General features: G+C 36.1%; 3 protein-coding genes across 6 annotated transcripts; 2 read left to right on the top strand and 1 right to left on the bottom strand.

Moving 5' to 3' along the window:
- The first annotated feature begins 6,475 nt into the window (after window positions 1-6,475).
- Window positions 6,476-16,181, top strand: LOC122276383 (protein PTST homolog 3, chloroplastic). 3 transcript variants are annotated; one of them, XM_043086047.1, is made up of 14 exons: window positions 6,476-6,805; window positions 6,909-7,028; window positions 7,583-7,737; window positions 7,823-8,209; window positions 8,300-8,482; window positions 10,614-10,806; window positions 11,468-11,531; window positions 11,623-11,673; window positions 11,773-11,820; window positions 12,395-12,514; window positions 13,124-13,248; window positions 14,261-14,312; window positions 14,503-14,648; window positions 15,842-16,181. In XM_043086047.1, exons 1-13 carry the CDS (start codon window positions 6,630-6,632, stop codon window positions 14,599-14,601), a joined length of 1,773 nt encoding a protein of 590 aa, XP_042941981.1. In that variant the 5' UTR covers window positions 6,476-6,629; the 3' UTR covers window positions 14,602-14,648; window positions 15,842-16,181. The 3 variants fall into 3 exon arrangements, with proteins under 3 accessions (XP_042941981.1, XP_042941980.1, XP_042941979.1); XM_043086046.1 differs by having other exon boundaries at window positions 11,767-11,820; window positions 15,849-16,181; XM_043086045.1 differs by having other exon boundaries at window positions 6,477-6,805; window positions 11,767-11,820.
- Window positions 16,182-21,105: 4,924 nt separating this feature from the next.
- Window positions 21,106-23,761, top strand: LOC122276361 (S-adenosylmethionine synthase 2). Of its 2 annotated transcripts, none has more exons than XM_043086010.1 (2): window positions 21,106-21,356; window positions 22,231-23,761. In XM_043086010.1, the coding sequence occupies exon 2, from the start codon at window positions 22,233-22,235 to the stop codon at window positions 23,403-23,405; it is 1,173 nt and encodes a 390-aa protein (XP_042941944.1). In that variant the 5' UTR covers window positions 21,106-21,356; window positions 22,231-22,232; the 3' UTR covers window positions 23,406-23,761. The 2 variants fall into 2 exon arrangements, with proteins under 2 accessions (XP_042941944.1, XP_042941942.1); XM_043086008.1 differs by having other exon boundaries at window positions 21,108-21,356; window positions 22,226-23,761.
- Window positions 23,762-23,778: 17 nt separating this feature from the next.
- LOC122276362 (thioredoxin-like 3-3) lies at window positions 23,779-25,552 on the bottom strand. Its single transcript, XM_043086011.1, has 3 exons — window positions 25,327-25,552; window positions 24,964-24,989; window positions 23,779-24,251 (listed from the first exon to the last, which is right to left on the bottom strand). Exons 1-3 carry the CDS (start codon window positions 25,474-25,476, stop codon window positions 24,032-24,034), a joined length of 396 nt encoding a protein of 131 aa, XP_042941945.1. The 5' UTR covers window positions 25,477-25,552; the 3' UTR covers window positions 23,779-24,031.
- Between the last annotated feature and the right edge of the window lie 2,106 nt (window positions 25,553-27,658).

Raw genomic sequence — 27,658 nt, 5'->3', positions numbered from 1 at the left:
CATGTTTTAAATAAAAACCCCACCTTGAAACGTTTTCAAACGAAAAGAAAGACGTGTGCATGCTACGTAAGATATGTATGTATGAAATGATAACTGCATGACTGAAAAACTATGTTATTATATTTTGACTGTATGAAGTAATGCTTACGAGTCATCGACTCATTTTAGTTTTTATGTGTGCCCTCCCAGGCATAAGATGAGCATGACAGGTCAAAACAGGCACAACCCAAGGGGAAGAGCACGAAGGCCTAGGCAAGATGTTTCACATTAAAAGTTTTAATTATGTAATGTAATGTTTTCCGCTGAAAGTTTTAATCAAGAAAAAAATGAGATTTTATTTATAACATGGAGTCTTTTGTATCCTGGTATGTATGGAAAAGAGATTGAAAAGGAATCGTAATTCCCGTCGGTTTTTATCAAAATCGATATGAAAAAGGACCCACCACAAGGACGGACGTTACAGTCTTACTCTTCTATTTCCACATTCTGACGCATGATTCCGACTGACAAAGTCACGCGTTCCAACCTTAGACGATATACCCATAACTGCCTCCACGTATCCTCACTTATACTCAATCCTCATTCCCATCCATGCATGCCACATAACTTTAAACTAACTCTGAGGCTTAAACATCATGCAACCATGCTGAGGACAGATTATTCATTATATATGGTAAAACTGTCTGGCACACGTGTCTCACCAGAGGCACATGTATTTTATCCCTCTAATCACCTAAGACCAACTTATAGTCCAATGAATGTCCGCTTGTATAAACAAGTTCTATATTCCGATACCAACTTGTTCAAACTCGATTAATAGGACTCTTCCTACTTCTCGGCCCTGTACAAGTTCATCCTAATACTTAACAAGATGCATCCACAAATGCACATCTGTCATGTCATGTAGCTCAAGACAAATCCCAAGTCACGTCACGACACCCATCATGCTTCCGCTGAACTACTCTTACACCTTTCCACAACTTCACACATAATCTCCTATAAGTCAACCACAAGGTGACACCCGTTCATCTCGAACTACATGCCACGTCGTAGCTACTTCAAGACACTGTTACACAGTTCCCGACGCTACACAATGCACTCTACCCTTCTCTAACCATCCTTTTATACGCAATATGCATTATGGTGCATCACTATACAACACAAAGCACACACCACGTGCAATCTCTTCCATTCACACTATACCATGCATCACTATGACGCACGCCACATGGTGCGTCACTAAACACCACGCCACATCACAATTTCGGCATACACCTCATACTCATACTGCACAACACAGTCCACAACACTATACAATTATGGCCAACACTTCACTACACACCCACACTTCACAACGAACTCCACAATACTAACAGCACAATCCATAACCTATTAACTAACATATATCATAAGTAACAACTTATTAACTAAAGTTTATAAAATAATATTTTCATCATTATTTAAAATGATAAAGTCTCGTTAATCACTCAAAGATGATAAAACCATTTAAATTAACTTAGAGTTTTCAACGTAAAGTTAACTCTCATAATATTTTTAAATGACTAAAATATTTTATTTAAATAATTTTGCACAATTAGAATATTTTTAGAGCTCATCAAAATGTTATAATTGTGTTATTTTAAAAACAAATTTAGTCTAATAACATTGGAAATATCACTTATAAATATTTTCAGAATATTTAAAATACTCGTAAGCTTTAAAATATCGAACTTAATTTAAAATCCATTTGATATCTTTTAGAACACACCAACAAGACTCGACACGTAAAACGAGGCTCGTAATTAAAGAAAAAAGAAGGAGCGAGTTATCACAATACTATAACTTTTGGACGTCTATTATCTTACATTATGAAGTACGCTCACGTTAATTTGGGATATGTTTTATCTGGTGTATAATATTACTCAAGAAAAATTGTCCTCTACGAATATTACATATTGTTAATATATATGCTAAGTGCATTGCATCTCTATTTGTCATGAACATGGACAAATAACCTTATGTTGCATATCTCAATACTTCAAAATCGTCCGATCCCAAGAGAAAATCTAGTGGCATGACATGATGATGCTGTTTTATATGGTGATTCCTCACCATACTTATGAGATATGTGTTTTTAATCCAAATGTGATTTTTCACCTTATGCGATTTACATGAAACTTGCACATTCATATTCATTACTATAGAATTTTCATTGAAATCTCACCATAATAGTCGGTTTAAATCAAGCTAATCTTTGAGTCAATTAGAATATTCTCAAGCAACTTATTTATAGAGATCATGAACTAAAGTAGCAAATCAAGTTTTGGGGAAGAGGAAAAACTTCCTACTGTTTTGCAAAATGCTTTCGATACTTTTACTTTGGGTGCATTTCATATTTCAATTTTCATTCTCATATTAGTTCCTCTTCTATCTTGAATTACAAATCTAATAGTAAAATGCCACAGCTTAGAGATGTCATATGTTAGATTTGTGGCATCTGGCCAGCGCCCTTGAAAAAATTATATTGAAATAACTTTTTTAAATTTATTTGTCCAATTTTCATCAACACCAATTGAAACTATATTTAACAATCTTTTATTTAAATAATTATCAAAACTTTCACAAAGCTAGATAAAAACAACATCCTAATTTTTTTTTAAAAGACTCAAAAACATTTTTAATAATTTTTTAATCCAAACATACCCGAGAGTTTCCGAAAATATTTAAGAAATGAGATAAGATGAAAAATTTATAAATAGTAGTGAAATGATTTGATTTATAATTTTTTATTAGATTTGGAAAAAAAAGGTTGAATAAAAATATTATAAAATTAATATATTGTTATAATATAATTTTTAATATTATACTTGTTTTGGAATTTAAAAAAATTATGTTATTTTTTATATTTTATTGAAAAGTTTTAAAAAATTATAATGATTATATTATAAATAAATAAAAATTAAATATTAAAAAATAAAAATATTTAAAGATAAAATAAAATGTGATGAAATGAAACCTCTTAAATAGGGAGTATTTTTCATTTTCTCTCTCCAGAGGCTATTCTCTCTCAAACCAACCTCAGCCATCCTCTCGTTTCCTCCGCCCAAAGGGGAGTTGGAGCTTTGGCGCCTCCCTCCCTCCTATCCAGCCACTATTAGATATGTTCACAGTGTTGTTTTTTGATTTTTTTTTGTTGATTCTCATCCGTAGCACTAAGGAGTGTCGATCTGTTGCCTACCAACCTCCAAAGACCACCATGCGCCTTACTTGCAAACTTACCAGTTGCCAATCTGTCTGAAGGCCAAAGAAAAATTTCAAAAAGTGTGGCATGTGAGCCAGTTTCACGCGCGGCTCAAACCATGCGTGAGTTTCACCCGCCGCCGCGCCAATGAGCTTTTACCACCATCACGCAAGGTGTGACGCCTCCAAATCCCACATATAGACACAGAAAAATCGAGACGTTGGGATGATAATAACACGGGTCACCACACTATCGCCAAGTGCCAAGTGTATGTACATGCAACAAGTGTGCAAAAGAAAACACGTAGTAGATAAACAGAGTCATATAACTAAGTACTAGAATTTTTTCTATGTTTAATACAAACCCATTCAAAACATACATAATAAAATATTACAAGCCACAAATATTGTTCAACACCAAACTACAAAGCAAAAACTCCAAATCAAAACTCAGACGGAGCCGCCTCCTCGGGCTTAGCCTCCTCCTCCTCCTCGATCTCTGCATCAAAATCTATGGTACCAAAAATGGTGCCACAGGTAAGTTAGATCCAAACGCTACTAAATAAAAATATATTAAACTCAAACAATATACATGAAAGAATGCAAATGCACACAACCCATAAAACCACATTTTTTCCACGCACGCCAAAATCCCATTTTCGCCCAAAAACATGTCCTTTAAACCAGCCCTTGCCATTATCCCAGATAATGGCCCAAATCAATAAACCACTATTTTTCCAGAAAATGGCCCGTAATCAATAACCAAAACCCGTTCTAATTATTGCATGCACCATGATCTCCCCTAGGGATCATCCGCACACTCTGGCTCCTGTGCCACACTGCAGGTAACGACTACGTGTGTGACACCTAAACGAGCGATGCCCAGTACTCGCGCTCAGCGTGTACCTGGACCAGGCCATCCTCTAGTCCCCGCCACTCTAGGGACCACGGAGTCGACACGACAGCGTTACCGTGTCATGCGATTCGGTCGTTGCCCAATGACAACCCAGGAGATGTCACTCAGTATTATCCACTCCTGAGTGACCAGAGGAGCTCCACCGGGATAATACCCCATCCCGGCTTGGGGCCGTGATACACACGCACCCGAAAATCAATTTACACAATTAAAACCGGATTTTCTCAAATTAAATAAAATGCACATGAATGCATCATGTAATGCACACCTCAAGATATAAAACATTCAACCAATCACAAAAACAACAAAACCAAGCAACTCCGTCCTCAATCCATCTGACCCCCGAACTCTTCGGACTCAGTCCAGAATCAACTAACCAGTCAAATAATTTATTGTAAGAGAAAAGTATATTTAAATCTAAAATAGAGTTTGGAAAATACTTACAGCGCTATAAGGTATTTTTCGAAAGATCACGACGTTGCAAATGGTGGAGAAAAAACAACGTAACAGTATATTTTGCACTGTGGCCGTGGGTTGTAAATTACCCACTTTCGAACGGGGACAAACCAAGACTTGAAATTGATAGGGAATGGCCTAGAGATGTTTATGAAGCTAATGGAAGTGAGTTTTGGCCGTGGGTGGCAGTGGAAGTGCAAGAAGGGGCAGATCGGAGTTGACCTCGTGGGAGCTACTCCGACAATGGATCGGAGCCGAAAATGGGTGGATTAGGACGGCAAGAGGTAGGGGATGAAGTGGTGAAGTGGTGAAGAGGTGGTGGCCGGAGGTAGAGTGACGGCACCGAAAATGGCCAAAAGCCGTGCGGCTTAGATGGGCTGTAGGTGGTTAACGGTGGCACGAATGGGGCTAATTTTTGGTGGGGAGGTGCGCTGGCCGATGGGGGATTTTTCTAGGTGGGTGGTGCCGGCCACGTCACCAGTGAGCGGGGGGTCTGCGCTGCACAACCGGACGGCGATGGGAGAGAAAGAGAGAGGTCGAGCGCGCGGGAGAGGAGAAGGAAAAAGAAGAAGAAGAAAAGAAAGAAAGAAGAAAAGAAGAAAAGGAAAAAGAAGAAAGAAAAAGGGAAAAAGAAAAAGAGAAAAGAAAAGATGGAAAAGAGAAATGAGGTCCAATCCTCACCTCCGGAGTCCAAAAACTGATCCGACGAAAACGATTTTAAAAACTATAAAATAACTAAAATAAATTAAACACCACATCAAACTAAAATAAAACCAATTAAAATACAATAAATTAAAATAAAAGAACTAATATATTAATTAAATTAAAACACTCATTCAGTAAAAATACACGTAAAAACAGGGTATCACACAAGGCACCACTGGAATCAGTGGCTTCGGTTCTCCCATAACCAACCACCACAAATAGTGGAGGTATTTTGTCAGGGGTATCTACGCATCCTCCGGTTGCTATATTCTTATGTTCCTGCTTTTCCTAATTAATAATCAAGACAAAGGTTGTGAAAGATTCCTATAGCTAGTCCAGACAAACAAGATGCAACATACTTCATTTCATTGCAACTTTTAGTCATAGTGGGTTAGTCTGTTTATGAGACTATTTTAAAACTGCTTCGAACGGCTTCCTCTTAGTGAAAAATGGGTGAGAGTCATTTTTTGGCTCCAGATCTCGTTTTTTATTTTTTCTTTTTTATTTAATTAATGTTACATTTGTTTGTTTTGTGATAATTGTTGGGAAACCCCACCTGTTAAATATTGTATCATGTAATTTTTAGTTTATTTAAAAACTTGCTTGCTTTAAAAAAAAAAAAAAAAAAAAAAAAAAGCCTCTAAACAACCCCTTAGAACACTAACAATTAATTTTATGTAAAATATAAAGAAAGATGGCCAAAAGTCCATTCCATCGAATTGTCTATTTTATTTTTATTTTACATACAGCTACAGTAAATCCTCCCCATGTAGAGATTATTGTTCATTCCACTAAAGATGTTATTATTATTTCTCTCTCTCATTTTGTCCTATTTCTTTTTTTATCTTATTTTCATTGTAACCTTTTTATCACTTCTGCACAGCCCTACTCTCTTATCTCTCACCTACTATCTAGCACTCATTTTATATATGGTCCCTTCGACTTTTATGCATGCTAAAGTTTTGATATTGTTAATAATAAATGCATATATTTTTTGAGAATATTTTCAAGAATTATTGAAAATAGATAATTTTTTTAATATAATTTGACAATGAAGGATATTTCCAACAAAAAGAAACTTAAAGAGTAAATAGAAAAAAATAGATTTTAATCATATATTTTAGAAGCTAGAATACATCAACCAGTGAGAGTGGGACGCTTGCATTTGTACGCGTGCGAGACACTAATCAACCAATTCGACCCACAAAATCATTTAGGCTACGAGTTCTCATCTTCACTACCATTCCAAATCCTTATCGCAAAATCCGATCAAACCTCTCAATGCTGCAAAGTCACATACTTCTGCTCTCTCATGGCGACCCTCTTTCACTTCCCGTGCTTCCTCTCGCTTTATTATCGTAACCTCTTGTTGGCCCCACAACAACAACAGCAGCTGCAGCAACAACACAAGCTAAACTGGGCCACCCATGAACCACCTCCTCGCAAAAAATTTATATTCTGTGCTTGTTCAACTAAGAAATCCACCAGGTTGAGTTCTTATTCTTAGTTTTATTTTTTTTTTTTTTTCCAGATATCTCTTTTGTTGTTTTCTACTTGATTATTTACCCATATTCATTTATGGATGATTTAGGGGGAGTAGAAAAGTGAAGAGCAATGCCGAGCTGTGCAATGACATACGGGAATTTGTTACTGCGCTCGGACTTCCAGAGGATCACGTGCCGTCGATGAAGGAGCTTTCGCAGCATGGAAGGTTCTTAAATTATCTTGCTTTATTCCACGTTTTTGCTTCGATTTGGTCCCGTTTTCAGTTGTCTTGTTGAATTACATTCACTTGGAAATTTTTAAGAAAATAATAAGAAAGGGAGAAGAAGAGCCTCATGGGTTGAATACTAGTAACTTGATGCATTATTTTTACGTTCTTTATAGTCCATTGGACCGGAGTCATGTGTTTGTTGTGGAAACAAATCTCTAATGCCTGCCTGTAACAGAAATTCTTGATTTTTTTTTTAATTAAATGGCCATTTAAGCTAGTTTAAAAGGCCAAGATGAATTTTTGCTGTTGGTCCCAGCTGGAAAAAATTTGTAATAATAATTAATTGGCTCTTTAATCTCTCCATTTTAGGCTTTGTCAATATATGAAACTTTCTGAAATTAGAAATTATTACTTTTTCAATTTCTTAGGTTACCCTCACATTTTTTCCCAAAGGCCAATAAGGTTCTTATTAGAAAGAAAAAATTGTGGAAAGTTCTCTATATTCTTTTAATTTGACATGAAGAGGTAATGTGCGTGATAATGTTTTATAGGAAGGACCTTGCAAATATTGTTAGACGGAGAGGATATAAACTGATTAGAGAGCTTGTTTCCAATTCAACAAAATCAGACAGTGATGGGCCGAATCCAAAGAAAAGCTTAGATAGGAATCAAGATGAAATCGGTGATCATGAACATATATTAACAGGTCAATATCTGCTTCTTTTCAACTTGCCGGAGTTTTCACTGCAATTCATCTCTGCTTTAATTGATTACCTCTTTTATTTCAAAAGGCCAGGACAAGAACGTTAACAATGCAGTCTCCTCATCAACTGATGTCTCCATTGTGAGGAACTATTCTGATGGTTTAAGTAGTGATTCGGATTTCAACTCTGATGACTTTAGGGGCCTGACTGTAGAATCTTCAGCCAATTCGTTATTTGAGGGAAAGGTATCATATAAACTAAGAGGTCACAATAAGAAGGTAAACGATGAGGCTGAAGATGTTTCCATGTCAAATGAAGTATCCGCCAAAGAAAGCAGTCCAAGCATCAATCAACATCTGAACAGTGACGACCACAGCAGGATGCCTATAGGCTCTTCAGTAAATTCCATCCTGGAGGAGAAGCCTTCATCTAATCTACAAGTTCAGGATGAGAAGGTGAACGATATGGTTGGAGGTATGCTCTTTTCCATTGGAGGAAAGGAAAAACTTTCCTAGAGTTCAAATCCAGATTTGAATCCCCATAACCTTAAAAGCATGTCCACAGAATCTTCTGCCGTTTTGTCCATGGAGGCGAGACCCTCGCATAGTTTGGTAGATCAGCACAAGAAGACTAAGAATGCCAACTCTGGTGATGACAGCTGCATGCCGAAAGAAACATCAGCCAACTCATCCTTTGAGGACAAAGTGGCTAGGTTTATTCAGAATGGAGAACTGGATATGATTGATGGTAAGATTCTGTGTCACAATAGCACTTTGTTTACTTCATCAGTCAGTATTTTAAGGGGTGTGTGTAATGTATGTTGCCCTTGTTTATATGAGAGTGATTGCATACAGAATGTGGCTATGTCCTCAGTAAAATATGCTAGAATGTTCTGTGCTCAACAATGGTTGGATTATAAATGTTGTCGGATCTGCCTTTATACTTTCAGGTCTTGCCAACATTGTATTTGTAACATGTTTCCCTCCATATTCCCTATTTAAATTACCAAGGACTTTGTGTCAAGTTAGGTAATTTTGATATTTTCCCCTCCTTTTTCCTATGTTTCTTTGAATTCTAAAATGAGACAACTATCTTTTTTGGTAGGCTTTGGGCCCAAAAGGAGATGGTTTTGTGGCTGTTAAAAAGACCTCTCAGGATGTGGGTTCTGCAAATTACCTTTATTGGAATGATATGAATGAGAAGCCCAGCATCTTCTCATCATCTTTATCATGAGTTGGCAGTTGTACCTGGTGTTTTACGGGTTTAGTTTATGAAGTTCAAATATTGTTTCATGAAGAAAATCATAGAAAGGATAAGGAAAAAAAGGATAAGGGATATAAACAATTTTTTTTTTATAAGTAATAAGTAATTTTATTGATATAAAGATAGGCATAAGCTAGGTACACCGGAAGTATACATGTGAATACACCGTTTTAAGAGCTAGAAACTGTTACAAGAAAATCATGGAAATTGAGATCATTAAAATCTAAAGCAATGGCCCACATAAATGAAGTCTTCAATAAAAACCTCCTAAACTCTTCCCTGGAGCGTTCATGATCCTCAAAATGTCTTATCATTTCTCTCACGCCAAATACACCATAGAATGCAAACGGGAGCCATCTTCCACATAGCTGCAATTTGTGGAGTCCCTGAGATCCCTCTCCAGCTTGTTAGTAGTTCTACAACCCTTCCTTACAGTACCCATGCTAACCCCATATTGCTAAAGAAATAATTCCATGTATCCCAAGCAAATTTGCAGTGTAAGAGTAAATGATCCACTGTTTCCCTGCTGTTTTTGCACATGCAGCACCGGTTCATAATTATCAGACCACGCCTTCTTAGATTATCAATGGTTAGGATCTTCCCAAGGGCTGCTGTCCAAACAAAAAAGACAGCCTTAGTAGGTGCTTTACTCCTCCATATACTCTTCCATGGAACATTAGGAGGAGCCTTAGCTGTATCATAAAAAGAGCCTACCGAGAATTTCCCTTTCTTAAAAGGTCTCTATTCCATCTTATCTTCAGCTGAAACAGCAGGAATGGTATTATAAAGCAAGTTAAAGAATTCCACCAGCACACTCACTCTTCAATCATGTGCCTCCCTAGTGAGCTTGATGTTCCACTCTTGAGAATCAGTTGTAAATACCTGCAAGTCAGCCACCATTGCTTCTTCCTTCTCCCATGCAATTCTGAAAATAGTGGGGAACGTAACCTTAAGAGCCATATCCGCCACCCACACATCATGCCAAAAACTGATTCTCCGGCCATTCCTCATACACAACCCGATATTGCTAGAGAAAACCCTCCAACCTTTCCTTATATGCTTCCACAGCCCCACTCCATAAGCCCCCCTCCCCTCATTAGAGCACCAACCCCTCCTTGCACTCCCGTACTTAGCATCAATCACCCTTTCCATAAAGCTTCCCTCTCGTAATTATATCGCCACAACCATTTCCCTATAAACAATTTTCTTAATGTGACCTATAAAAAGAAAAAACAATTTTCTTTATGTCCTTTCAACACTTTTGAAATAATCTTTGTAGTTATTGCTTTCATGTTCATGTGGAGTGACCATAGAAAAGATGACCAAGAATGTGTCCACTCTAAAGTTAAGACATCGAAAATGTTGAACCTTATATTTGGCATCTAAATGGTTTGCACCGATGATGTTGCTTCTTTTCTTTTTTGGTATCACTATAGATGATTTCAAGTGACCATAGGTAAACAGCTATCCATTTCTTTTGCTGATGGTATTTGTCATGATATCATTTTTGTGCCTTTGCAATTAGGTTTCCATCTTAAGATTGGATTTTTTAACTTCTATTTATCTGGTGCCTTTGAATATTGAAGTTGAGTATGTGGAGCTGCTTGATGCTCAGATATTTCCTATGGGGAAAGTGGCAATGAAGAAAGGAAGAAATTTGTCCAACCACAGAATTTTTCAGTGCCCCCTGGTGAAGAGCACTCTGAACATATGCGTAATGGAGGTAATGCTGCTGTGACATTAAATGACCAAATTTTGACGTCCAAGCATGTTGCTCCTGATGTTATAGTAGGAACTCAGTCTTTAAGGTTAGTAACTTATCATTCTGTAACACGTTACAAGTGCCCAAACTTGCAGTTCTTACTCATTTCCCTTTTAAGATTCTTATAACCATTTAAAACTAGTTCACATGTTTTGAAAATTATGACCTGTAAGTCATATAATTTCCAATTTCATATTCATTGCTACATTAATTAAGCCTTTTTTGTGTTCTGTGTATTAATCCATGGATTTATTCTTGAAATGGGTATTCTTTAACGATTTGAAAGTTAAAAGTATTTATGGAATCTAGACCCAAAGGAGGTTGAACCAAAGAAATTTATTAACTTCAAATTTGTTGTGGAGATCCTTAATAAACGTTTTTGTTAGGTTTTTTATTTTTTTATTTTTTTTCACTCATTCAAAGTGCGTCAATTATATTCTTCAATTCTTATTTTTTATATAATAAAATGCCACCTCCCCCCCATGGGGACGGAAGAAGAAAAAGAAGCAGCTTGGGAAACTGTATTCCAATACTTCTGTTTCCTTCTTAATTACATTATCTATTCAGCAACTAAGCCACGATTCAGAAATTAGATGTTGCTTTTTCTTGGACCTCCACAAATTTTCTTTCTGCTTTGTGGTCTTTGGCTGATTATAAGCTTTAATGTTTTCTTTAACAGTATTATTGGGTGTTTAAATTAATTATAGGGATGATCTGTTGTCATCTGAAGAATTAATGACTGCTGAGTTGGACAGAGATTTGGACACACAGGTCACACTGCATATTGTTTTATGGGAAGTCATTTTCCATTGGCTGCATAGTTTTTCATTATTTCTTGACTTTTGTATTTTCTCTGACGCAGAGTGGCATAAGAGAGAAGCAAGCTCAGATTAACCAGCTCAGATTCATGCTGGTAGTTATCTTTTGTAATTTTGTTACCCAAATGGAGTTCTGTTATATGAGCTAAATACCTGATTAGATTATTTGTCATACATGTTATGGGTAGCATCAGAAGGAGTTGGAACTGTCACGGTTGAAAGAACGGGTCAAGAAGGAAAAGGTATACGACCAATTTGGGATGCTGCTGTTGGGCAGGCCCAGACAAGGGGCTGCATTTCATTCTTTCACAGGATTCACCACATAAAATTGCCAGATTGGACAAATAAAGTGCTGACTTAATGAATGCATCATAGAATTCTTGATAGTTTCTGATGGCTTGGGAAAGTGATCTTTCAATCCAGAGACAATGCACATTGAGGGATTTGTTTCCATTCTTCTCAACCTTTTGTTCATGCAACTTAACTTTGTGACTTATTGTAAGAAAGCATGGGATAGATAAAAGGTAGTACTTGAAAATTGTAAAAACAAATACTGCTTCATAACATGTAGAAGAATGAGTGAACTCTTCAGTAATATTTTTTATATCGTGGTTTATACCTATAGATTTCATGATTCCTCCCATATTGACCAAAACAGAAAATATGTATTTTATTTTTGACACCAAATCTAGACATTAATATATTTTGAAGTAAAGTATTTAGAGTTGATATTCACTATTTAACCCATTTTTGCAAGCGCGCTTTTTATTGGCGATGATAACGCATTTTTATTTTGCATTTCACTTCTGCCTTTAGCATGCCTTATCTGATTTGCAAACCAAGGCTGAAACTGAAATCAGCAAGGCCCAAAAGCTTATCTCGGAAAAGGATGCAGAATTACAAGCAACTGAAGAAAGCCTTTCAGGACTGAAAGAGGTACCACATATGCTGTTTTGCTTGGACTTATGTCATCTATAATTTATAGCATGCAATTACTGCCTGTTGGGAGTGTATATATGCAGGGCCGGTAGTCAATGTCAATTTGAATAATACTTTGTTGGAATACTTTGTCAGACAATACTCTTCAAGTTCTAAAGCAGGCATGATTGAGATTCCACTAATTGTGAAAATCTCTCAGCTCCCCTGTTGATATGCCTCCAACAAATCTTGAAGCAAAAACTGAACAGAAGTCCAGTAGAAATGATTGCATTACGTAACAAGAGAAATTTAAGTTTTCGTGTCACTAAAATGCTTGGACACTGGTTGGACATGATGGAATGCATCAATCACACAATGGATGCGTTGAAACACAATAAATCCCCTTGCCACAGAAAAGGATTATGATGGTTTGAAACACAGATATCATAGAGGCATCAGCAACTAAACAAGACACCTTTCTATTTGAGAACTGCTCTATGTGATTATTGTTTTTAAATTGTTTTAGAGACTGTGTGTGTCAGCAACATGAAAGTAGGGTCTTTGTACTTTGGCTTAGACCATCAAGTTAAGCCTGCTAACTGACATTTATTTTCCTGATTCTGGTAGGTTCAAATTCAATTCCACGGGGATGGTGAAATTGTGGAGGTGTCAGGTAGCTTCAATGGTTGGCATCATCACATTAAATTGGATCCACAGCCACCATGTAGTACCATGGGCCCTGTGACATCAAGGTCTTTAATATTTTTCCAGTTCTCTCCTTACGATCAAGCATCACTGTGAAGTTATCTTTTCTCCTGTATTTTGTCATATCTGTATTACTTTTTGCCCCTGGTATGTATGGTATGCTCCGCTAGTTGATCATGATAAAAGGAAAAAAGAACAAGAAGATTATTTTGTTGATATATCCTTCACTTGTTGGAATAAGGTTTGTGTTATGTTATCAATTTACTTCCGTATCATTTGAGCCCCCATACTCTTACATCCTAAAGGGTGGCTACAGTTGGGCTCCTTTGCCTTTCTGTTAGACATGGCAGTTCTTCTAGGATTGGGGTAATTGGTCATTAGTTTAACATATAATATTTTTCTAGAAAGAGTTTATAATGTGGCATCACACTTCCAATTAGCACACTAGATGCTTCTCTTCTGGCTCGATATTGTTTAATTGGGTTCTAAATATGTTTCCATATTCTGAGTGGTAAGGAGAAGGTAGTATAAAGCTTTGGATGGAAAGTGCTGGGGAAAGATAGGATATTGGATTGCGTTGAAGGGCGGACCCATCCATGCCTTCATCAGTGACCAAGCTCCCTTTCGTCCCTCGTTTTTTTTTTTTTTTTTTTTTCATTCTTTTCTTGTGAGGTTTTGTACAACAACCTTAACCGCACAAACCTGGGCTGGGCCTACCTGCATCCCTAGAGGAGCCATGCATGTATTTTCAGCCTGGACTCTGGAATCTTGATAGCCAAGGTTCTATCAGGGGTATTATGAACAATCTGATCCAGAGTGGAATCTATTGCAAGATACTAGGTGAAAAAGTTTAGTGTCTGATACCATCATTCCGACAGCCAGGGCAAATTACACAATGTGTTGCATGACTTCCCTTATGTGCAGATGAAATATGCAATATTGCATTTTCTGTCCGCTGTTGTAGTCAATGACTTTTCTCTTCAAACCTGCCTGTGCGGTGTTTACTATATCATTTAATAGATTAAAAAATAAGCCTAATGTTGTAATCTTTTCTTCCAGGCAATCCAGACTTTGGGCAACAGCCCTGTGGCTTTATCCTGGGATATATGAGGTGTGAAAATCTACCACCTAATTTCTGTAGCAATTGCTGATATCCATTTTTTAACAGAATTAATTACTTCACCTATGCTGATTTTGGTATTCAGGGAGATTTCTAATGGCCGTTTGTTTGGATTTCGTGAAGTCATTTGATTAGTAATTATGTCATATTGACAAGAAATATGATATCCTGTTTATTGCAGATAAAATTCATTGTTGATGGCCACTGGAAGATTGATCCTTTAAGAGAGTCAGTTACAATGGGTAACATATGTAACAATGTCCTCCGAGTTGAAAACTGATACAGTTTTGGCTGTGATGATATCCTTGCCATCCAGTTTCTCATCAGGTAAATTCTTAACTTTTCACCATTCCTTAAGGCTTAATCTATATGCTGTACAATTTTCAAAGCATGGAGCCTTGATTCTATAAAATCATGCATATACTATTCCATTAAATTATTACTAAATAAAGTTAGTCCTCTAAGTCTGGTCATCCACTTCTCAGTGGTGCTTTTATTTAATGTTAGACAATATATGTGATCAAGTTACACTAGTTAAATGAAAAATAATATATTTAATTAATTTATTATTTAGAAAATAGTTGCCTATTAATTTTTTAATGCATGCCTTTTTTGTTTTCTCAACTTATGCCTTTATAATTTGTACCCAAAGATTCATAAATGTTATTGGATTTTAAAAGAAGTTAAAAGAGTATTAATTATGACTCTTGATGCTCAGTAGTACTTTGAGACACTATATAAATAATTCTTTGTTACTCTCTCACTCAAAAAGGGTTTCTGAGGTTTCTTATCGCTAACATAAAAACCAAAGAGAGAAAAGGGTTAGAAGATCAAGTTGCTTGACCAAATTTCTGGATTTTCAAAATCCTAATATTGACACTCTTTTAAATGTTTTTTATTATAAAAGGCCTCCAGGTATGTCAACTCAGTTACTTAAGAGTGTTTTTCATTTAACCAGCAATAATTGATAATCTTAAAATAGACTTGTCATCCTCCATGGAATCGTAAGTTCGTAACATTAGGTCCCTGTCTCACAGCCTTATACTTGAAGCGCCATTACTGGATGTCTGACATGGATTGTCTATTAATAGATGGTTGCAAGGAGATCTGATACCATATGCATTGAAGTTGTTGACAATTTTCACGAATTACTGTAGACAATTGACTTCTCATTTGTACTAATTTGTCTAATCCATGTCACTATGAAACAATCTGGTTTAATATCTACCAATGGCGACAAGATTGGCAATAGACTAGGAATTTTTAGAAGTGTGTTGATCAATGGTGATCTTCTGTACCGATTCTATAAGATTTACAAAAAATTGTTCTCACAGATCCATCATATTCCAATATAATATTTTCCTTTGCATGGCTATTTACATTCAAGCCATATTTTGCTTGTCTCTGGTTTCTCTGGTGACATTTCCATCTCTGTAAATTTTAAGAGCTCTCTAGATATGTACTATTAGTCATGCCTCAGAAACCCAGATTTATGCTTACCATGTCATGGTTTTGGTTAGTGTACAGAAAATAAGGACGCATTGTCAATACGTTAGGTGGCATCGAAGAAAGATCAAGCTCACCATGTAGGTAAAAGAAATGGAGTGAGGTCTGGAAGACCTTGTAGATATACTGTTGATAGCGTTATCTTGTACCAACACTAGACTTTTAGCCTATGCTGCACAATCGCAATGTGTAGTTGCCATGTCCCATTTTCTTTTTATTTTTTTCATATTCACTTGGTAAGGCAGCATATGATTCTGCAAGCAATCAGGTGCTTTGATCTGAAATCTGTACTGTATGAAAGTTTAGATCAATTGCTGCTTTGAATGAATATGGAAGTCAAATTCCGTGGTGATAGTTTGGTCTTAGCATTTCGGTACTGGCAAATTTGATGCTTAGGCAGTCGTAGAGTGATGCCAGAGAGAGGGGGGGGGGGGGGGAGACCAAAATCTAAAGTCCTAAGAATTCTCCCCATGCAAAGGAGTCGGCAAATATGCTGTTCGGCTCATCAGTTCTACCTCCCCAAAGGTAAGTACTTATTTCAGAGCCAGAGAGAGTAGATAAACAGTATTTTGTATGAGCAATGCTACTCCATCTTAAATCCTGTCATCCCTAGTCATACTTGATATAACATATTTTTAAGTGGCTTTTTCTATCAATTACTTCCACAGCCACTTATGATGTGTCACATTGTTAAATGTGTTAGGGATGTCAAAATTTAGGACGAAGCACAGCATTACTCATTTGACTTTGATGATTATTGTGGTAAAATTTAGCTAACTCAAATTGGGTTTTTAAGAGCGTTCATGGTTAAATGAAATCACAGCAGATAATTCAATTTTCATAATTGGGGGGGGGGGGGGGGGGGGGGTTAGTGTTAAATCAATAAGTCCATTAATGAGAAGAATTTTTCTTAATGAGATTGCTTGATTACTCTCCACTGTGGGGAAATCATACCCAAGTTTTCTGTGTATGTGATAGAAAAAACAAATAAATAAAATAAGAAATAAAATACAGAGCCTCTCTCTGAAACTATTCTTATAGCTGCCATTTTGAGTTCTTGAATTTGAAGCGTGGAAATCATTAATGAGAGACTTTCTAATCTTGCTTAAGCGATGAAGAACAATTTTCGTGCATTAGAGTTGCTGGACTATAAAATGAGAAAAAGATTTAATTGAGGGGAAGTTCGTGTGGTCTAAAGTATGTCTAACCCTTGTCTATCATTGATAACAGAGATATCTCTGCTTGATTTCTTTATTGGTTGATTTGGTTTCAGAATTTTACAAATCTAGATGTAGTATGATAAACAGAAGGAGGATTTACTGTATTATTTCTTTGGTGTTGCGCTATTTCAAAGTATTTCTTATTCTTAAAAAAGACTTAGGCCAGTTCGGATAACCAGATGAGATACAAATTATCTCATTTGAGCTGGTACGGCAGGTTTATCTGTGTTGAAGTTTCGTATTTCATCTCTCAAATTTCAACACTCTGTATTTACACTCTGACGCCTACAGTAAAAAGCACTGACCCATTGTCAATCCGGCAGGCTCTTTTCCTTTCTTGTTTCCTCATCTCACCTACAGTAGCTCGTTTCCTTCTAATTTAAAAAATTAACAATGATATTCGATATTTTTGAAAGTTTTATTAGAAAATTCAAAATTAATAAATTAGAAAAAAATAACTATCATATTTATAATATATATAAATATCTATTACAATTTTGTATTTTATTGTAATATATAATTAGAAAAATATAATTCAAATTTTGTAAAATATAATATTATAAATAAGTCATAATCAGAATAATTTCATTGAATATATAAATGCATTCATATTTGTGAATATTGAAATAATTACGGCTTATTACAGAAAATATACTTTGAGAAAATCAAAATATTTATCGGTTTTGAAATTAATAATATATATTACTTATTTTTAATATATTCATAATGTTTTTCACCAAATAATTAAATACTTATCAATAATTTGTGGGACCCACCATTTTATAAAATCTTCAAAAAGTTAAAATTATCTCATCTCATCTTAACTAAAAAATTTTACTATTATTTAAAATATTTCATCTGAACTGTATAACCAAACGAGATCTTAAGTTTTACAACAATTACTAGAATAAAATCTATATACTGAAATGGAAGCTCTACGATGTTTCATAATTTCATTCAATGAAAAAGTGTTAATGTAACACTTCACATTAAAAACACTAATATTTTGTATTTCACATTTTAGATTTTACAACTACATGGCCACAAGCCCAAATTGGTATCTTCCTAATGGTATGCATTGACGCGTGGTCCTTCAAAATGAGTAGTTTGAACCATTGTTCGCATAGCTTGGGGTTATAGGTTTCATATTGTGGAGCGTGAACATAATCGAAAGATTCAAAATTGTGGTATGTTAGTCGAGAGTAGTCTCGGACGAAGGACATTGACTACTATAGTGTCATACGTAACATTAATACATCATTGGATTGAAATACTTTGGTAGAAATTAACATATTTATTTAAATGTGATTGGTGAGATATAAACGGTGGTAGTTTATCAATTCATAGAGATAGCCATTTCACGAGTATGAATACTGTATGTAAGTGGTATAAAGATGACCCATTCATATTGGTTTGTCAAGCTATTGAAGTGTATTATTTGGATTGATCCAATAATTGATAAAGATAAGGGAGAGATAAGTTGCTGAGTGGTACAGAAACACCAATGAAGTAGACAAAGTATGAATTTATTTGTTCACTTTGGTGCATACAAACTAATCTCATTATGGAAGATGATGTTCAACCAGGATGCCTCAATATTAAGTGATGTGCCAAATGAAGATGTTGAGAACTCTGAAACAGAAGAAGAGGATGAGGAACTAGGCCCAGCTCAATGGCAAGGACATTGCCTAAGGCCCACATCTTATGCAAAGCAACAAAATAAAAAATGAGATATTTTTTTTTAGTTCTTTTGTTAAAAAAAAATAAAAATCATTTCATTAAAATAAAACTTGTAATAACTTTTATATTTTTCGATGTGTACAAGGTTTTGTAATACTAAATTTAATATTTAATGCAATGAATGATTTATATTTTAAATAATTTTTAAGATCTTGCTAAATTAAGATATAAAATTTATATTAAGGCCTCATTTTAAGTTGTTATATTAAATATAAATTAAAAAAAAAAAAACTTCATTTAAAGATTTTAAATAAAATATCATTTTACTATCTTCTACTTCATCATTACATTTTATTGTACTATAATTACGAATGACTAACTTAAATTTCGCTTTAAATCTCAATTTATTTTGAGTTGGCCTTATGAGGAAGAATATGTTGAAGAAAAAGATCCTGAAAATAAGGAAGAAGGTGCGAACGATGTATTTGAACAAATTTTTGGAATAAGCATGGATAATATATTTGAGGATGATGAAGAATAAAGTAGTAAATGCTTTTATTTGTTAAGTTGATACATATATTTTCCATAATCGCTTATAGGCTAATCTATTAACAATGGTGGTGAATTGCAAGAACGCCACCAAAAATGCAACAAAAAATGTGTCACAGCCATCTAGTCCGAAACTTTAGGACTCACCAAATGAGGAGAACACAACTCTAGATACTCCTGAGGCAGACCAACCGATCGATGACCATAAGTGCTTTGTTTTATATTATTGACTATTTCTATCCTGTTTAGGAAGAATTATATGGTTTTCATACATTTAAATATATTCGCTAATTTATTACGTCATCGTGGGTGTTGCATGACATGTGGATTGTGGAGTGGAGGGTTGGGAAAGGTGCGGCGAAATAGAAAAATTGAGGTCAATATCCTCAATGACTGTACAGGCGGTGTGGATGAGATTAATACACGGTTTTCCTCCCATGTTAGGACGATAGTTAGAACTTGTACATCCTTTTACGTGAGATTTTGGTGAGAGGTTCCAAATGAGGTTAACGGCAACATTTAGAGGCTGAGTTTTTTAAAATTCTTATTTAGAATTTATTAGTTTCTTTGCAATATGGTGTTATTTTTTTGAATGATATCTTTAGTATTCACTGTTTAGGATGAATGCAAACTCAATTTTGGTCCTTAAAAAGAAATACAAACTGTAAATGAGTTGATGTCTACGTTATTTTGGAGTCATAAGAGTAGGTGTCTTGAACAATTTAAAAAATTTGATACGTTTGAGGAGGCGATCCAAACATCTTTCGAAACAAATAAATTTAGATGATTGGAAGAAATGTTACAAAATTCTTTCAAACCCTGATTATCAACCAATTACATTTTTTCTCTAAATTATTTAAATTATATGATGATTTCATAGGGTATATAACTTGGCTTTGTTAATTCTTCCTGCATCACTTGAGTCCTATGAATTTACAGAAAAAAATCAAATTTGACAATCCGCCATTAGGCTAGTTAGTATGATATTTTTGTGGGTAAGTTTATGAATTAGGTGCTAATATGTTTTTGCTAATGTGATTTAATTAGAAACGTGGGGATCCTGACACTTTCTCTATCATTCATGTGTATGCCAATTGCCACATGACAATTAAGAATTTAAGTTGGTGTATCCGTAACAGAGTTGTTGTGAATATAAGGACTAATTGGATGATAACCTTGACCTTAACTCGTATTTGAACAAACATAATCGAATAAAGCTTGATTACACACTGTTCGTTCAAACTTAAATTAGAGACTTTGTAACTCACATTTGACATATTTGGAGGTTTAAGGGTGCCAATTTTCAAGAAAAATTGGATTCAGCTACCATAAAATAAGCCTCCGTAGACCTTGTTTCACGATTCATTTGCAAATTGTCCTTTCGACGTTTACGCTGCAAATTAATGGTACAACATGCACCATACCTGTAACCAGCTACGCTGCAAATTAATAATTATGCCCTTGCAATGCATGTGGCACTGTCCCATTTGGAGAGAGAGAGAGAGATTTAAGCCTTATATGTTGGTCGGGTCGTGAACAAGTGGAGACACCTTTTGAATTCCTTTAAAAATGTCACAGGGAAGCTTTGCTGCCTTGTAACTTCGAGATCTTGGCTCTGGATCTGAGAGTACTGTACTTGGGGTCATGGTCCCCCAATCAGCACATGGCGATGTAGGAAAGAATATCAGGGACGGCCCAGATGGTGTGGAAGTGGAGCTCCACTACTCTCCACCCATTGGTTTCGTCTGGTTCAATCTCAACCGTCTATTTGCAAGAGACGTAAGAATGCAAATTTGGTAAAGACTGGAACCCACAAATTGACCATAAGGAGTTGGTGGTTGATGCAAACTGGAAAGCCAACCTGCGAATCGAGCGGGCAGGAATGCAATAAAAAGAGCGCGCGCGCACACCAACGCCACCGCACAAATCAAAAGCGCAGAGAAAATTAAGAAACGAAAGAGCGAGTCAGACGTAATTTCTCTCTCGCCACCGCCACTCTCTCTACTATATAAATCCGCACCCTTCCCATCTTTCTTCTCCTCTTCCCTTTCCTCTGTCACATACACACGTACGGTTCCAGGTCCGTTCTAGATCTGTATCAATCTTCTTACGTTCATTCCATAATGCCAACAATTTTCTTTTTGAGTTCTGAATTTGTTTTTACATCAATTATTCCTTTCATAGAACAACATTCAATTTTGATCTGTTTTCCTCTACTCTAATTGACGGCATCGGATCTTGTGTTTGTACACTATTAATTGGGTGTTCTACTTATGTTCCTTAATTTGATGTGGTTGATTTCTTTGGTTATATATGGTGTTGTTAATTAATTTCCATTCCACTAGATCACTAGAGTCTAGATCCATGCGGGACTGCTGTGGATTGAGTCATGTGACTCCTGAGATTATCAACACGAAAACTAATTGACGTTTGCATTTATGTTTTTCTTCTTAACATATTTAGATCTCATATCTAATGTGATCCAAAGGCGCTTGCATTGATGCTAAGTAATAAGTAAGATCATGGGGTCAGTCGGCATTGCGAATCTCCGAAATGTGATTGCATGATATAATGTGGTAGACAGTAGGGGCATTAGGTTTGGATGTGTTGTTATATCTCACATGTCGTACCCAATCTACCTAGCTGCTTGCATTTTATTGTGGTTATTGCTTTTAGCTGTTCATCCAGCAACCTTATCTTGAATATTGGCCGGCTAGATCTACAGCTTGAAGATCAGTTAATCATGGTAATTACTTTTGAGTCATTCCAGATAATTGGCTAATGGAATTGGGTACTCTTTGTGAGATTAGTGTTTGTAATGATCATTCCCTTACATTTTAATGTTCGTCTTCATAATTGATAGTGTCGATTACAAGTTAAAGCTTGAGACTCCACTTCTTTGTTGTACTTAAGTGGAGGATCACTAACTTATCTTATCACTTTCCCCAGTATAGAGATGGATACATTCCTCTTCACCTCTGAATCTGTCAATGAGGGCCACCCTGACAAGCTCTGCGACCAGGTCTCAGATGCCATCCTTGATGCTTGCCTAGAGCAAGACCCAGAGAGCAAAGTTGCCTGTGAGACCTGCACAAAGACTAACATGGTCATGGTTTTCGGGGAGATCACAACCAAGGCTAAAGTAGACTATGAGAAAATAGTTCGAGATACTTGCAGAGGCATAGGGTTTGTGTCACCAGATGTTGGTCTTGATGCAGATAACTGCAAGGTCCTAGTCAATATTGAGCAACAGAGCCCTGATATTGCCCAAGGAGTTCATGGCCACCTCACCAAGAAACCTGAGGAAATTGGTGCTGGTGATCAAGGCCACATGTTTGGCTATGCTACAGATGAGACACCTGAATTCATGCCACTTACTCATGTTCTTGCTACCAAACTCGGTGCCAAGCTCACCGAGGTCAGAAAGAATAATACATGTTCATGGCTGAGGCCTGATGGTAAGACTCAAGTGACTGTTGAGTATCGGAATGAAAATGGAGCCATGGTCCCTATCCGGGTGCACACTGTTCTCATCTCAACTCAACATGATGAGACTGTGATAAATGAGCAGATTGCCAAGGATTTGAAAGAGCATGTGATCAAGCCTGTCATTCCATCCCAGTATCTTGATGACAAGACCATATTCCACCTCAATCCGTCAGGCCGGTTTGTCATTGGTGGACCTCATGGAGATGCAGGGCTTACTGGTCGGAAGATCATTATCGATACCTATGGTGGGTGGGGTGCTCATGGTGGAGGTGCCTTCTCAGGGAAGGACCCAACAAAGGTGGACCGGAGTGGTGCATATATTGTTAGGCAGGCAGCAAAGAGCGTGGTGGCTTCAGGTCTTGCCCGACGCTGTATTGTGCAGGTTTCTTATGCCATAGGTGTGCCGGAACCACTGTCAGTTTTTGTGGACACCTACAAAACAGGGAAGATTCCAGACAAGGACATTCTGGCTCTGATTAAGGAGAATTTCGATTTTAGGCCAGGAATGATTGCCATCCATCTAGATCTTAAGAGAGGAGGCAATTTCAGGTACCAAAAGACTGCTGCTTATGGTCATTTCGGCCGTGATGATTCAGATTTTACATGGGAAACAGTAAAGATCCTCAAGCCCAAGGCTTGAGTTAACAATTGGTTCATATTGTAGCCATCATTATATGCTTGCAGAGAAAGAATAAATTGCCTTCGATGCGTACTTCAGATGTCGAGTATACCCATTAACAGCTCAAGATGAGAAATGGAGAGAGATGTTTGCGTTAAGTTGAGGTGTTTCATAAAGATGGATTTTGTAGCATTTGCAGCATCTGTCATTCACCATTTGTCACTTTCTTTATTTTTCTTCAGCTTTTACCACTCCATTTTTCGTTCGTGTATTGTTTCCGCGGCCAACCTGCATGGTTGATGTGGACTCTACAATGTCATTTGTTTCAATTGATTCATTTTCGGTTATAATACTCTCCTTAGTCATTTTGGAACCAATTGATAGTCAAAACAAGTTACTGCGAATAAGCTGATAATCTATCAAATGCCGATTTAACACTGTCGCACATAGTTTGCAGTTCATAATTAGAACATACAATCACATAATCTTTGAACCTATGGCAGCTAGCTTGAAGACATCTGATCTTACGTTCGCCCATTCATGTCACTCACAGGTAAAAGGAAAGAAAAATAGATACTATATTACAGAGACTATCAATAGATTGTGAGCCAAACTTAAGATGCTTTTGTTAACAATGAGAAAAGCCTTCAGGAGTGCAACCACACACGATCATGCAACCGCTCTTCTCCAGCACCAAACATCTCATCTACCTTTTCCCCATCCCGGTAAAAATGAAATGTAGGTGTATAACGAATTTGCTGAGTTGTTTTTGGGCATTCATCTATATCGGCGTATATGAAAGAAAGCTTTGGGAAACTGTTACTCAACTGGCAGAATGTTGGGAGGATCTGACTACAAACACGACACCTGGAGAATGATAACAAACAAAAAATTATTCAAGGTTGTAGATTCCATATCAAGAACTGACCAATTTAAACAAGAGAATCACACGATAGGATGATATTAACTCCAAATGTATTAGCTAAAACTAAGAGCAATCTAAGAAATATTGTTAGCGCCAATTACTAATGTTCTTTAACTATACTCGACCTTGTCCTGCTATATTAGAGCCTGCAATTAGTCATTTGACCCTCTAAATAACATTTAGGGCTACCTATAAAACTAAATAAATAAATAACATTGCAATTTAAACTCAAATATAGGAAGTTCTATCGTAATGCTAAACTCAAATAAGCTTTATGATCCTCCAAGGGAAATCCATGTGACAGACCTGGGCCATTGGTCCATCTGGGAAACGAAGTGCAACAAATTTAAAATATGTAAATTGACGAAAGCAATTTCCATAGATTCAATTTTTCTCAACGTTTTAGGGGACAAGTCCAGATTTCATGTATGCCATAACAATTAAGAAACAAAAACCGGTTTCCTGCAGAAGTGTCTCGAAATAATACATATGCAACTTACTATGTTCAATCATCATTACATCAAACACTTTGTGTTCAGACTTCAAACAAGACGCTAACGAATACCCCTTTTATTGCGAGCTTGATTCGTGCATATAGATTGGATAAGTACAATGAGAGGTCGTAACGAGGCTTTCAAAGAATTTCTAACGTACCAAGATGCACCATAGTTGATAACTGCCTGCAGGAATCCAGGAAAAGGAATAAACAAAAGGTCAATATAGACTGAAGCGAATAAAAAAGATGAAAATAGCCATGTGAAATTGTATCAACTTAGGAATTTCCTTTATATGGAAGCACAACCACAGCTAAGAAGAGGACAAATACCATTCGCCCCCACCCAATCCAAACGCAGAAAATCTGAAACTTCATTATATTTCTTTAGTTTTCTGAGCAGCCAAAAGAAGACACATTTTGCAATTCCTCCGACCCATACAAATTTAATTAAATGAAAAACAGAAAGACCCAAAAAGAAAGGGTGCAGACAAAGATGAATGTGGGCTCCAAAGGGTGCTTACTGGGGTTTTGGAAGACTTGATTTCCCGAAGAATGTTCATGAGGTTTTGATCGCTGGAAGCAGTTTTCAAGTTGCGGTGGCGATTCAGTGTGAAATCTGACTCTTTGCCTGCGCTGTCCTCATCCCCACTCAACCCAGCCCCACCTTCCATATCCTATTACCCTATGCCTAGAATGCTCTAGAGAGGCGACTACTTATGAACTCGGGAGGAGTGTTGGCCCTGTTGGGCGCTCTGTCGTGGATTAGATAACGAACGACATATCGTTTCTATTTCGCCAAAATAAAATAATTAATGGGAAAAGAAATACGTCTAGGACAGAGATCAAAAAAAAGATAATGCTTTATCCACGTCTGAATGCCACCGAAGCTACTGCTAGGAGTGTAATCGGTTTGATCTGATATGATTTTAGATAAAATTTAAAATCAAATTAGTATATATCAATTTTATATTTTTAAAAATTGATTACGTACCAATTACTCATTTAAACTGATATATCCGGTTTTATCGGTTTTGTTTTGATTCGGTCCCCTTTCTCTGTTTTAATATATTAAATACATTAGTATTATTAATATATTTATAAAAAAAATATACATATTGAGAATTTATTAAATAATAAAATATATTTTATATTTAAAAAATATAATTAAATAAATATTCATGTTTAAAATTAAAATGTTATGTTATAAATTAGAATATATTATTTCATATATAATTATATATAATATAAAATATTTTATATATATTATTAAAAATTAATAATATATAATAAGTGAATTGGTCCAGTCCAGTGTTGAAAAACTTAAAACCGATTCTGGATCGGATTTGACATTTTTTAAAATGAAGGAACTGATTCCGAATAGAACTAGTAGAAAACTAGACTGAACCAATTAGTCAGGGCAGGTTTTCTGGTTTTTTTGTTTATTTTTACACTCATAGCTGCATCGATTCCTTTGTTCATTTGTTTGGTTTTTTTCCTTTTTTTAAAAAAAATTAAAAAAATATATATATCATTTAAGAAAATGTTTTTAAATGATATTGTGAATTTTTAAAAGAATAATCTTTAAAGATCTAAAAAAAATGTATGAAAAAAAAAAGAAAAGGAAAACAAAATTTACATTGATCGGTGGCCACCTTGGGTAGAATTTGTCTTTGGACCTAGCAGCGTCCAAAAAGAAATGTTGTGTGTTGGGAGAACCTGATGGTGGGTCCCGATGGGATTTTTAATTATATTGTTAATTTTTTTATAAACATATTTAAGAGTATTAAAAAAATATATGAAAAGAAAGAGAGAGAGAGAGAGAGAGAGGATGAAATATACTTATTGGGAGCATCTAGTGGTAGCTGTAGAAGGATTCATCAACAAAAGCTACTTATCATCAAATAGATTGTTCAGAGTTTTGAATTCTATTTATTTTTGTTGTAGCAATCGAAATTTTCCATTTCGATGGGTACTCTATGCATTTTCATTCTATTTTGTTTTAAATTTTAGTTTGTTTCGGCCTGTTTTAGTCTACATTTCATTCCAAATCGTTATAATCGTAATTTTGGATCGAGCAATGGGAAATGCAAGTTCACATGGAGCAACAAAAGAGATGGAGGCAACTTCACTAAAGAAAGGTTGGATCGAGCAATGGGAAATGCAACCTGGCCATTACTTTATAGCAATTGGGAAGTTCATGTTCTACCTGTCATAAATTCTGATCATTCCCCTTTGTTGCTTGTATGTGACAATGGAGCATGTATGCTGAGGAAGGGGCATAAGCTGTTCAAGTATGAAGCCAGCTGGTCCAAAAGAGAAGGGTGTAAGGATACAGTAGAAAGGGCTTGGCTGACAACCTCCCATAGGGGCCATTCCCTAAGCTCTATAAAAAATGGCATGGCTAAATGCAGACATCATTTGAGAAGCTGGCAGAAGACAAATGCATGCAGCCAGACCACTCAAATTAGGCTGAAAAGTGACATGATCCGACAGCTGCAGGAGTCAAACCAAGGAGACCTTAATGACACCATAAGAGCAAAGAGTGGTGGATGTAATGCTGGCAGGGGAGGAAACCAAATGGAGGCAAAGGTCCAAGCAATTCTGGCTCAAGGAAGGGGATAAGAACTCCAAATACTTTCAAAAATGTGCATCTCAAAGAAAACAAACCAATACCATAAAAGTGGTGAAGAATGATAGAGGGGAATGTGCCAGAGAACATGAAAGCATATTCTCTCTCTTCCAAAGGTTCTACCAGGACCTCTTCAAATCTTCTCACTCGAAAGGAACTGATGAGGCACTTCAAGATATGGAGCCTATGGTGACACTAGAGATGAACAGAAATTGCTAGTGGAA

This window comes from Carya illinoinensis, chromosome 9 (genome assembly GCF_018687715.1).
Source record: "Carya illinoinensis cultivar Pawnee chromosome 9, C.illinoinensisPawnee_v1, whole genome shotgun sequence".
Classification (NCBI taxonomy): domain Eukaryota; kingdom Viridiplantae; phylum Streptophyta; class Magnoliopsida; order Fagales; family Juglandaceae; genus Carya; species Carya illinoinensis.
This window is presented reverse-complemented; position numbering and strand designations above follow the sequence as displayed.

What these genes read in the sequence shown, in the direction of transcription:
- LOC122276361 (XM_043086010.1), top strand. Translation starts at nt 22,233, where the DNA reads ATGGATACATTCCTCTTCACCTCTGAATCTGTCAATGAGGGCCACCCT.
- LOC122276362 (XM_043086011.1), bottom strand. Translation starts at nt 25,476, where the DNA reads ATGGAAGGTGGGGCTGGGTTGAGTGGGGATGAGGACAGCGCAGGCAAA. An exon ending in TCAAGTCTTCCAAAACCCCA is followed by an intron (nt 24,990 to 25,326) that starts GTAAGCACCCTT and finishes GGATTCCTGCAG; the next exon opens with GCAGTTATCAACTATGGTGC. An exon ending in ATCAACTATGGTGCATCTTG is followed by an intron (nt 24,252 to 24,963) that starts GTACGTTAGAAA and finishes ATCATTCTCCAG; the next exon opens with GTGTCGTGTTTGTAGTCAGA.
- LOC122276383 (XM_043086046.1), top strand. Translation starts at nt 6,630, where the DNA reads ATGGCGACCCTCTTTCACTTCCCGTGCTTCCTCTCGCTTTATTATCGT. An exon ending in GGTGAACGATATGGTTGGAG is followed by an intron (nt 8,210 to 8,299) that starts GTATGCTCTTTT and finishes GCATGTCCACAG; the next exon opens with AATCTTCTGCCGTTTTGTCC. An exon ending in AACGGGTCAAGAAGGAAAAG is followed by an intron (nt 11,821 to 12,394) that starts GTATACGACCAA and finishes TTCTGCCTTTAG; the next exon opens with CATGCCTTATCTGATTTGCA.